General features: G+C 39.6%; 1 protein-coding gene across 1 annotated transcript in view; it reads right to left on the bottom strand.

The window, feature by feature from the left end:
* The window catches only part of ears2 (glutamyl-tRNA synthetase 2, mitochondrial), a 13,392-nt gene extending 6,114 nt beyond the window's left edge, over positions 1–7,278 (bottom strand). The window contains exons 1-6 of the mRNA XM_037690376.1: positions 6,825–7,278; positions 3,127–3,282; positions 2,836–3,025; positions 2,573–2,723; positions 2,092–2,413; positions 1,872–1,980 (exon numbers count right to left, since the gene is read on the bottom strand). Coding sequence (XP_037546304.1) covers positions 1,872–1,980; positions 2,092–2,413; positions 2,573–2,723; positions 2,836–3,025; positions 3,127–3,282; positions 6,825–7,008 — 1,112 coding nt within the window. The 5' untranslated portion in view covers positions 7,009–7,278. The remainder of the gene's footprint in view (positions 1–1,871; positions 1,981–2,091; positions 2,414–2,572; positions 2,724–2,835; positions 3,026–3,126; positions 3,283–6,824) is intronic.
* Positions 7,279–11,162: the final 3,884 nt, after the last annotated feature.

The raw sequence follows: 11,162 nt of genomic DNA, 5'->3' as shown, positions 1-11,162 counted from the left end.
AACATTTGTTTGAAAGGTGCTATACAAATAAAGTATTATTATTATTACACAGCGAGTCCTCTCACACAGACAATATTTAACTCAAATTAACCCTACTGAACTCTTACACTTGTAAGATATTTAATTCTGTAATCTACTGTTGGTTTGAGCCTTCATATGAGATTTGACAATCTCAAAGTGCTTAGAATAATGTCAGACCTCTGCTTTTAGTTAACTCGAACAGTGATACAAAGACTGGACAAAATTAATTACAAAACAAAACATTTCTTTTACTTACAATTTGAAGTTTAATGGTCTTCCCATCTAGTTCTATGGTTCGTATTTTGAAGTCCACACCGATAGTGCTAATGTAACTTTCTGTGTACGTATCATCCTGCAGAGAAATAAAATCAGGGAGATGGTTCAGATATTCTGTTCACATCCTGCTTAATGTTTCATGAACAAAAACCTTCCCAAGTAACAAACAAAGTCTCTAAAGGAGAATGGGCTGTGTGTGTTTGGGAAAGCTGGAAGACCGCATTCACAGAGGAGTCTCTAAAATGTCTCGAAGAGTTCACAGGAGTTCTTAATTTCCTTGCTTGATCACAGTATATGCAGTGTTTCCCCTACCATTATACAAGCAGGGTGCCCCACCCCGTCAACACAACCGAGCACCCCACCTACCAAACTGACCACCACCCCCTCCACCCGGCACTGACATAGCTCTAAGCTAGCGGCCCGCAATACAGGCGCTCTAGCTAAAAAGCTAAAGGCGCCTCTTCCCTCATGCTGAACGCCCCCCTCCCCGCCCTCGCTCAAAAACTGTTGGTACAAGCTGTGCTCAGACATTTCTCCGTCCCCCCCCCCGTCAACAAAAATTATGGATAAAATGAGAACCCCACCATGGCAAGTTAACTAGGGGAAACACTGTACTGCTATTCCTACTTCGCCGCGGTTTTTCCACTTATCGCGGGACTTCAGGGTACGGATCCCCCGCGACAAACGAGGGACTGCTGTACTGTACTGTAAGATTGTACATGACAAAAAAACCCAGCTCCACCATTTTGTAGTTTTCTCTCAATAAGCCTACACTGTATCGCTAGTCTAAAGGACTACATTACCCAGAAGGCAAAGTTGCTTTCTGTTGGAGGGAATGTTCTGAAACGATCGAAAAAAGTTTGGTCGTTACAGTATTCATAGTGACTTGGGCGCTCAGTGGATGAAGAGGGCCGATCAGAACCAGACCAGAACGGGACCTAGGCTGGTTAGGTCTGCTGAACCGGAACTGAACCGGAGCGGAACTGAGCTGTGTGTTCTGCAGAGCTGGTGTGTAAAAAGGCATTACTATGTTGAGTGAATAAACATCAAGTTATGCTGATTAGTTGTATATATTTTAATACTTTTAATGGTCTTAAGCTTTTTGTTTGTTGATATTGTTTTTAGGTATATGAGAATATGTACTGGTGTAATGTAATGTGTTATGCATTGTCATCATTGTATGTTCCCATAAAAAGGCAAAATTGGCTCTCTGCATTTAACCCATCCACCACCAGGTGGAGCAGTGGGCAGCTATGGAAAGCGCCGGGGGAGCAACTGGGGATTAGGTGTCTTGCTCAGAGACACCACGAGATGTGCAATAACCGGGGATCGAACCCAGGACCTTCGGGTTGCGAGTCGGCTGCCCTGCCCCTGCAGTATCTGTGTGCAAGAGTGGGAATCAGGAAACTGCTAAACTGAAATGTCGTTTGGGGACAAATAAAGTCTGAATCTGAGTAAGATTTGGAGACTTGCAGCAAGAATAAACAACAAATAAACAGACAATAAGTGATTTTGTAAGTTGTCAGAAAACATTTGAGACAAACTAATATCAGGTCAAGTTTTGACTAACTAACCTGTTGAACTCTCCGAGTTTCTCCAGCTCTAACAAAGCAGAGTGAGTTGTGATATTTGAAGGATTAAACTCAGAAATCAGTTCATCGATCCTCCTTCCCATTCGGTTGGCTACAAAACAAACAAAAGGTTATAATTAGTTTATTTTGCATCCAGTTTATAAAGTAAACATCATCGCGTTGCTCAAAGCCCCAGTGCTCTAGCTTTTAGTTCTTCACTCACTGCTGAATCCAGACCCACAGTTGGTTGTGATGTCCAGCAGAGCCTCTGGCAGCACCCCGTCCCTCTGGAAGTTCTGAATGAAAATGTCCCCCTGTCTCTTGGAAAGTTTACTGCCGTCCTTATTCATCAGAAGCGGAAAATGTCCGAAGGTGGGCGGCTGCCATCCGAGGGCACGGTACATGAGGAGGTGTTTGGATGTAGAGACGAGCCACTCGCACCCCCGCAGCACGTGGCTGATCTTCATGTAATGATCATCTACGATGTTAGCAAGGTGGTAGGTGGGAAAACCATCCGCTTTCATCACCACCGGGTCGCCCTCCACCTGAAACAAGAAGATGGGAGGGGAGGGATTGTCACTAGAATGGGAAAGTTGGAAGTAAATTAATGAAAGATGGATAAATTAAACTACAGCCGAATCAGTTTTACATCAGATTTCTAACCTCGACTTGGACATAATGAATCAAATCACGACAAACCTGACCTGCGCCACGTCATGGCGGTTCCATCCAAAGACCAGATCCTGAAATGGCTCAACGCCAGCTTCCAGACGAAACCTGATCACATGCGACGCTCCCTGAGCCAGCTTCTCCTGGACCTGGTCCGGTCGCAGGTGACCACACCTGTTGTCATACCTGTGGAGACCAGAAAATAATCAGCACCTCGTCAGACAGAAAACTCACACAGTTGTTTCTGTTCTAGACAAGAAGTCGAGGTGACGGTGTCAGATTTTATGTTTCTTGTTACTTTGGAGTCTGTCCAGCTCTTTGAGCCTCTTTTTTGAGTAGGTCCAGTCTCTGAGGACTGCAGAAACAGTAGTAAGCGTGACCGCTCTCAACAAGCTGCTGGGCTGTTTGCCTGTAGAGGTCTAATCTCTGAGACTGCAGGTACGGACCCAGAGGACCCCCTCGACGAGGACTTTCATCTGGTGGTAAACCTGCAGGAGAGACCAGCTCAAGTCATACAGAACAAGACCACGAGAAGTCTTCTAATTAGTTTGTGCGACGTTGTGCATCACTGCAGCCCACCCAGTCTTACCAGCCCATTCCAGCATGTCCTCTATGGACTCTGCTGCTCCTGGGACCAGTCGGCTCTGATCGGTGTCCTCCAGTCGCAGGATGAAAACACCTCCATACTTCTTTGCAAAGATATAATTATAGAGAGCCATTCGAAGACCTCCAAGGTGTAGAAAACCTGCAGAAACAGACTTTTTTTTCAAGAACCCTGATATAGCAGGAAAATGGAACAAGAGTTTTCAGATTTAAAAAAAATCTTTCAAATACTCTTCCTGTTGGTATTTCACTTTCTTCAGTTTGATTTGTTTTATTGTCAGTCTTGAGCAGATTTGTTCTGGACACACTGTAAAATAATATTTACTGACGTTGTTAAACTCCTTTAACCCACTAATAAATTATTTCGCCATTTTAAAGAATGTTTCTTAAAATCAGTCTAGGGTTTGCCTTGATCAAAAAATATCAATTTAAAAACAAGAATTTCAGCATATCCACTTAAAAGTGCCCAATGATAGATGACATATCATTAGACACGTATCATTGATACGTTAAACCGCAAACACTTCCATAACAATCTATCAGTATGCAGCGCTTGTTTATTACATTCACTTATCCAGCAAATTATAGTATAATTCTGTACTTACGACTTAATACTTGAACATGTTTTGCTTTGATACTGTTTTATAAATCCTATAACATGTTTTTAATACAAAGCCAACTGTTGTACAAAGTTTGTTGCTCATTTATTCAAATATAAGCGCCAGAGAAATTTGTTCAATATGCTTAAAAATCAAAATAAAGTGATGACTACATTGTACTAACCAGTGTACTTTGGTTTCTAAGCACAGTATACCCAGTACGAAAATGTAGACTACACCACTAATGCAGCAGATACAAGTAGAAGTTAGTTGTAGTAGATTTTCTTAAGTGAGAATACCCCTCCATGAATAATTTTTACGTGTTCAAGTTCTTCTAAATGATAAATGGACTGTACTTATATATCACCTTTCTATCTGATCAACATACTCAAATCTGTTTACACTGCAATCTGTGCCTTCGGTTACCCATTCATAACTCTACTATATCTATACAAATAATACTCTGTGCTTTACCACATTCATACACCGATGGGACACACATCAGAGGCAATGAGGGGTTCAGTGTCTTGCTCAGGGACACTTCGGCATGGGACTGCTGGTGGAATCGAACACCCAACTCTTGCATTGGAGGACGACTGCTCTAACCACTCAGCCACAACCGCCCAAATCAAAGTGTTGTTAACTATATGAATATAGTTAACAACAATAACTATATGAATATAGTTAATATAGTTTATATAAAATGTTTTAATGTTAAATGGCTATTGTTGCACCGGGGTCTGAGAGAAATGTAATTTCAATCCTGTGTATGTCCTGTACATGTTGCAGTTTTTGACAATAAAGTGACTTTGACTTTGAATATATAAGTTAACCTATTATTGTTACATTTTGTTAAATGAAAAACACTTATTGACCACAAACTAAAAAAGAAAAAAAAAAGTGATACCCGGTCATTTTCCTTCTACCTTCATGCATGTGACCAGAACATCCCAACAACCCTCAGGATGGAGGGGAGTGACAATTATGTGAATTTTATTTACATAAACAAAACACAGCATGCAGTTTCAAGCTTTGAACTCCATACCCTCCAGATTTTAAATAGGAACGCTCCCTATATGAAACAAAACTTCTTCAACTACAGAAATCCAGTTGCTTTTTGTGTTTTACTTTTTGGATTACTCCGTGTGTGTGAGATAACAAACAGTGCTGTATATGGAGTGCCAAATGTTAGGGGTGCACCAATTGCAGTTTTCTGGCCGATCGCCGATCACGATTTCTAAAAAGTCTGACCTGCCGATTCCGATTTTGGTCGATACCGGTTTTGTTTTAGAAGCGACACGGTCAGGTGTTACAAAGTCACAACGCACCTTCAATTTTTCAATTTTATTTTATTGTAAAACATACCCTTGAACAATATCCTAGAAACAATACAAGCTGGTTTTAACTGGCCATGAGGTAGTGCTCTGAAATATAAATGAAGTTCAGACAATTGTTGTTAAAACAAAAAAAAATCTGTAAAATCGGTTTCTCGTGTAAGTATCGGCCAATTTCCCAAAATTAAGGAAATCGGGGCCGATTTATCGGTGCACCCCTATAAAATATATATTGGAAAGCACTAAGTGTATGTGTATGCATAATAATTGGAAAGGTTAACTCTATAAGCAGTCTGGTAAAAATCTCGGGATGGTTTTAGACTCTGACTTCAAGTTTGACAAACAAATCAACTCTGTTCTGCAGAAAAGCTTCTTCCAACTCAGACAGGTAGCTAAGCTCAAGTCAGTGTTGTCCAGACCCGACCTTGAGAAACTAGTCCACGCCTTTGTCACGACTCGATTGGACTATTTCAATGCACTCTATGCCGGGGTCAGCCAGGCCTCCATCTCACGTCTTCAGCTCGTCCAGAATGCTGCTGCTCGGCTTTTAACCGGAACTCGTAGGTCTGAACATATTACACCAGTTCTGTCCTCCCTTCACTGGCTCCCTGTTCGTATGAGGATAGTTTTTAAAATTCTTCTGTTGACCTTCAAATACTTAAATGGCCTCACACCCCTTTACCTCTCTGAGCTACTGGAACCTTACGTTCCCTCTCGGGCCCTGACATTATCTGATCAGCTGCTTTTGGCTGTTCCAAAAACAAGACTGAAGCTCAGAGGAGATCGGGCTTTTTCAGTCATGGGCCCCAAACTCTGGAACAACCTGCCCCCCAAAATCAGGCAGGCCACCTCCCTTCCTCACTTCAAATCCCTGCTAAAAACACATCTGTTCTCTCAGACATTTCACACAGTGTAAATTGATTTAGTGTTTTTTGTTCTGTGATCCTATGTTTAAAATGCTTTTTGTTAATTCTTCAGTTATTATTATTAGTGTATTGTATTTTTTCTCTTTAATTTTATTCCCATTAATTGTTGTTATTAAGCACTTTGATAACAGGTTATGTTTTAAAGGTGCTCTATAAATAAAGTGGACTTGACTATATAAGTGGCCCATTATATGTAGACAAAACTGACTGTCAAGAGTTACAGGACTTAACGAAAAGTAAATAAACCAACAACTCATCTAAAAATGACCAGGCACTGGTTAGAGAATGAGAACGAGCAACCAAAGACCAAATAAAACTAATTATCTGAGATATCTTCAGACAGCACGAAGAACCATTAATCAAGATCACTTTAAAACTACAAGAAAGTCGCATTGGAAGCAAAAAGAAAAATAGAACAGGAACAACTGGAGACTTTATCACTATGAAGGATCATCACAAACCCTTTTTCATGTGTCTCTAATCTTGTCTCTTAATTACTTGTTTAGATTAGGTTAGATGTATTTTTTTTTTGCATTTATTATAGCCTAGGTCTGTTTGTATTGTACTGTTGTGTATCTGCACTGTGTTATATTGTTTTTGCACTTTATGTTCTGTGTTGCACCGTGATCCTGGAGGAACAGTTTCGTTTCAATATGTATTTGCATGAAATGACGATAAAACCTAGTGAGGCTCCTTCATGCAGGGCTGTTGTTGTGGTCGCAGTGTTATTTATGACATGGCGACACAACATGGTCGTGATGCAACAACAAGAAGCTCCAGCAACAACATGAAGTAACTTAATGTTACAGATTGTTGGAGACTTACCTGTGGGACTGGGAGCAAACCGGACCCTCACCTCACCTGGAGCCGTGGAGCAGCATCGTTCACCGGCGGCGTTCAACCGGGGCTCGGCTCGCCTGTTTCTGATCGCGGAGAGACACTGAAATCTAGTCCGAGGCGCTGAACTGTGCAGAAAACACGGCCTGAAAGATGTCAACTGAAGACGCATGATGACGCTGAAGATTAACGTGCTGACTGGCGCGAGACACGACTTGTAGGTCAGAAAACTGACAGACACGTTTCTGACAGGCGCATTTCTACAGACAAGTCTTGAACCGAGGACGTTAAATGAAACAAACCTATTCTTTTAAATTTATTCTTTCGTAAACCATCCGTTTGTGAGTTGGGTCAAAGTGTGTTATTCTTCTTCGCTGACACCGGAATGAGATTCGTTCTTTCTTTTTTTTTTTTTTTTTTTTTTAACAGCGCATAAAACTATCACAGGAACCACACTGCCACCTAGCGGATGGAGTGTGCCATTGCTGCAGTTTATAAATGGCAAAAATGCCATTTTACATATTTATTGAATGTCTTCCTTTTTTTTAAATTAATATTTCCAGCACCATTTTTATTTAATTATTGATAATTATTATTATTATGATGATCTCCATCAAACTGCTTTTACATGTACCCACATCTACAATCAGCCTGTTGTGGACTCTCAGTTAACTCTAAAATAAAGTATACAATTTTTTGTCATCATTGCAAACTGATTCTTTGTATTAAGGTCGATCTTTGGCTTCTCCAGTCCAGTATAAGCAGTACAAGGATGGGGGCTTTTTTCATATATTTTTTATTTTTTTATTTTTTGCACAATTGAATATTTTCCTCATGCAATGGTGAATTTAAACCATCTACCTCCTTATGTTCAATATGCATTAAATAAATTTATAACTTGCCCTAAAATGACTTGTGGAATGTGTTTATCTGTCCATGATTGTGTATTTCTGTTATTTTCTGGAATTACTTTCAGAATGTACTGCACCTCTAAGCTGAGGCAGTCAAAAAAATCCTTAAAATATTGAGTTCATATGAAAAATAAATTTAAAAGAATAATGAAAATGTGGTGTGAGAATGAGAGCAGATTGTTTTGATTGTCGTGAATCCAAAAACTTTTGTATATTTTTGCAATTTTTACAAATATAATGTGAACAAATAACATTTTTTAGTGTTTAGGAGTGAATTGCCCATCTATGTGTGCGTGTCTTATCTCAGTCAGCCTTATAACCTGAATCTCTCACTTACTGCTCTTTGAATTGAGAAAGCTCCTCGGATGAGGAGCGAAACATCTGTTACAAATAAAGTCCAGTTGTTTTTATACTGAACGCTTTTTGAAAACATTTTTTAGAGCTTTGGTTTTGGCTGAATAAACTAGATTTCCACAAAATTATGTTAATATCCACAACTTTGTGTTAATAAGTCTTACAGCTAAGATTATTACAAGTTTTTCTAACTGTTAAGAAATTAATTATCAAAGATATTTAAAGTGTTTTAACTCAGTGCCTTTATTTGCCTGAAATCAATGAAAAATTACAAGAAACCTCTTCATTAAATAAACATATATGATTAAGAAAAAACTTAAGGTGAACACAACGTCTTACCTTTCCTTAATTTTATAAAATGTACAAGTTCACAATTTACTATTTTACTTATCTTACAAAAAAGCCACAAAAATAATTTAAGAAGTGAATATTAGTTCACCCAAGAAGAAAGAAAAAAAACGTTAGCAGTTTTAACAAACGGCATAGTTTCTGTTTTCCTAACATGACTGTAGTCAACTTCCTTTTCAGTTCATGATCTACTGTAATACAGAGCTCAGCCTGTTTTATTCTAGGAAAAGAAAACCAGTTTAACTTGATTTGGGTATGCTTACTATGGTGCGTGTGGGCAGCCACGCACAATAAAATGAATTACCGGTTCCCACAGCTGTTTGTATTGTAAATGTTTCTCCGCGAAACTCACTCTGCATGTTCACATTCTCCACTCGCCGCATGCTGCTCAATGAAGCCAACAAGCAGACCTCTTTAAAGTCATAATATTTTATTTTAAAGACATTTCTATTTATGACATTTTGTTTTTTAGACTTTAGGCTCAGGCCTCCCTTTCAAAAGAGAAATGTGATCTCACTGGGATTTGCCTGGTTAAATAAAGGTTAATTAAATAAAAATAAATAAATAAAAAGTATACCATACCATACCATGCTATACCATACCATACCATACCATGCTATACCATACCATACCATACCATGCCATGCCATGCCATACCATCCCATCCCATACCATACCATACCATACCATACCATACCATACCATACCATACCATGCCATACCATACCATGCCATGCCATGCCATACCATACCATACCATACCATGCTATACCATACCATACCATGCCATACCATGCCATGCCATCCCATCCCATACCATCCCATACCATGCCATGCTATACCATACCATGCCATACCATACCATACCATGCTACACCATACCATACCATACCATACCATGCCATGCCATACCATACCATACCATACCATACCATACCATGCTATACCATACCATACCATACCATACCATACCATACCATACCATGCCATTCCATACCATACCATACCATATCATGCCATGCCATGCCATACCATACCATACCATACCATACCATACCATACCATACCATACCATACCATACCATACCATACCATACCACTTTATTTATAGAGCACTTTAAACACCCACAGGACCAAAGTGCTGTACACATAATAAACAATCACACAGATAATAAAAAGCAATTATGGATTATAGCAACCACAGGGGGAGTGGTGGCGCAGAGGTTAGAGAGGTGGGCTTGTGATCCGAAGATCGCCGGTTCACGCCCCGGCCCCGACAACATCAAAATTGTGGGTGGGGTAGGTGAAACACCCACACTTGCCCCCACCCTCTTTCGCCCCACCCTGGGCCCATGAGCAAGGCCCTTAACCCCACCATGTGCTCCTTAAACAGGTCTCTCTTGAAAATGAGTTCTCGTGGCCCAATGAGACTAACCTGTATAAATAAAGGCTAAATGAAAAAAAAATTTTTTAATGATTAAAAGTAAACATTTCAGATGGTGTCAAAGGTCAGGGAGAAGAGACTTGTATGACTTTTAAAAGTTCCACAGAGATGATAGTTTCTGTTATGGTGAATAGTTTCCTGTTATGGCGTCTGAGGATTAAAGTGGGAGTGTTTTCTTAGAGGCGCTGTTTAGCATTCAGAAAAAATCTGAATGAAACGTGTAGCTAATCTTTAAGTTAAGCACCAGCTGATCTGCGTTCTCAAACACAAAGCCTTTGTGCTTTATTCCAAACAAAGAAAAGCTATAAAGGAGTGTCCAACATAAATCTAACTTTGTCTCTTTCTTTTATTTTCCATGCTTGCGTCTAAAAAGTTGGTGAGAAGATTTTTCTGAATTATGTCTTACCCGGCCTCCCATAGTTTGTAGTATTGCTCACAGATGAAGGCAGAAAATGACTCGGCCCCCCTGAGCCGCACCGAGAGCTCAGCCTTCATCACTTGTGTCATTGTCACAAGGAAACACACCCTTTGCAGGTACACCGGCGTCTCAGGTGTCGGGAGAGACACAGCTGCGACCTACAGCACCCGAAGGACAAGCTCTACAAACAAGGTGAGAGATTTAGCTGTGATTTTGTTGCTTCATCACATTTTATTTCAACGATGGGACAGTCACACCATATTTTGAATGAGACATTGTAAATCTGAGGTCTTATTTCAACGTGATTACAGCATTCTTCTGTGTGAAAGGAAATGTAGAAGAGCAGATTAATGCTGAGTTAAAGTAAGCCTCCTCATGAAGGCGAGACATTATTAGTTTTACTTTTTTATCCTTGGAAACAATGAGCTGTTTGGGGGTTTCAGAACAAGTTTGAACTCTTTGTGTTTTCACATCAGGAGGAGAAATCCACCTCACAGAAAAACTTCCACATAGGATTAAATCAGAACACTTTTGACTTTAAACTTAAGAACTATATATAAAAGTATTTGTTCGCTAAACAGGATGCCGCATGACATTATCATTACTCGATAACTTATATAAAATAGCAATGTGGTCAAATTAATACAATGACGAGGTTAATCTGAAATCATGTTGGTTAATCCCTTTGCAGTAATTTATTTTTATCTGTATGAACAAATTCTGTGAGATTTCTTTAAAAGTGCGACACAAAGAAATAATAAAAGCAGGACGTTGAGCTGCGTTTACATTAAAATAAATCACTGCCACTTTTAAAGAAAAAAAAATTGTTTCTTGTTACGTGATTTTCTTCA

This window comes from Nematolebias whitei, chromosome 16 (assembly GCF_014905685.2).
Source record: "Nematolebias whitei isolate Nwh7 chromosome 16, NemWhi1, whole genome shotgun sequence".
Taxonomy (NCBI): Eukaryota; Metazoa; Chordata; class Actinopteri; order Cyprinodontiformes; family Rivulidae; genus Nematolebias; species Nematolebias whitei.
Note: the sequence above shows the minus strand (reverse complement) of the source record. Positions and strands in the feature narration are given on the sequence as shown.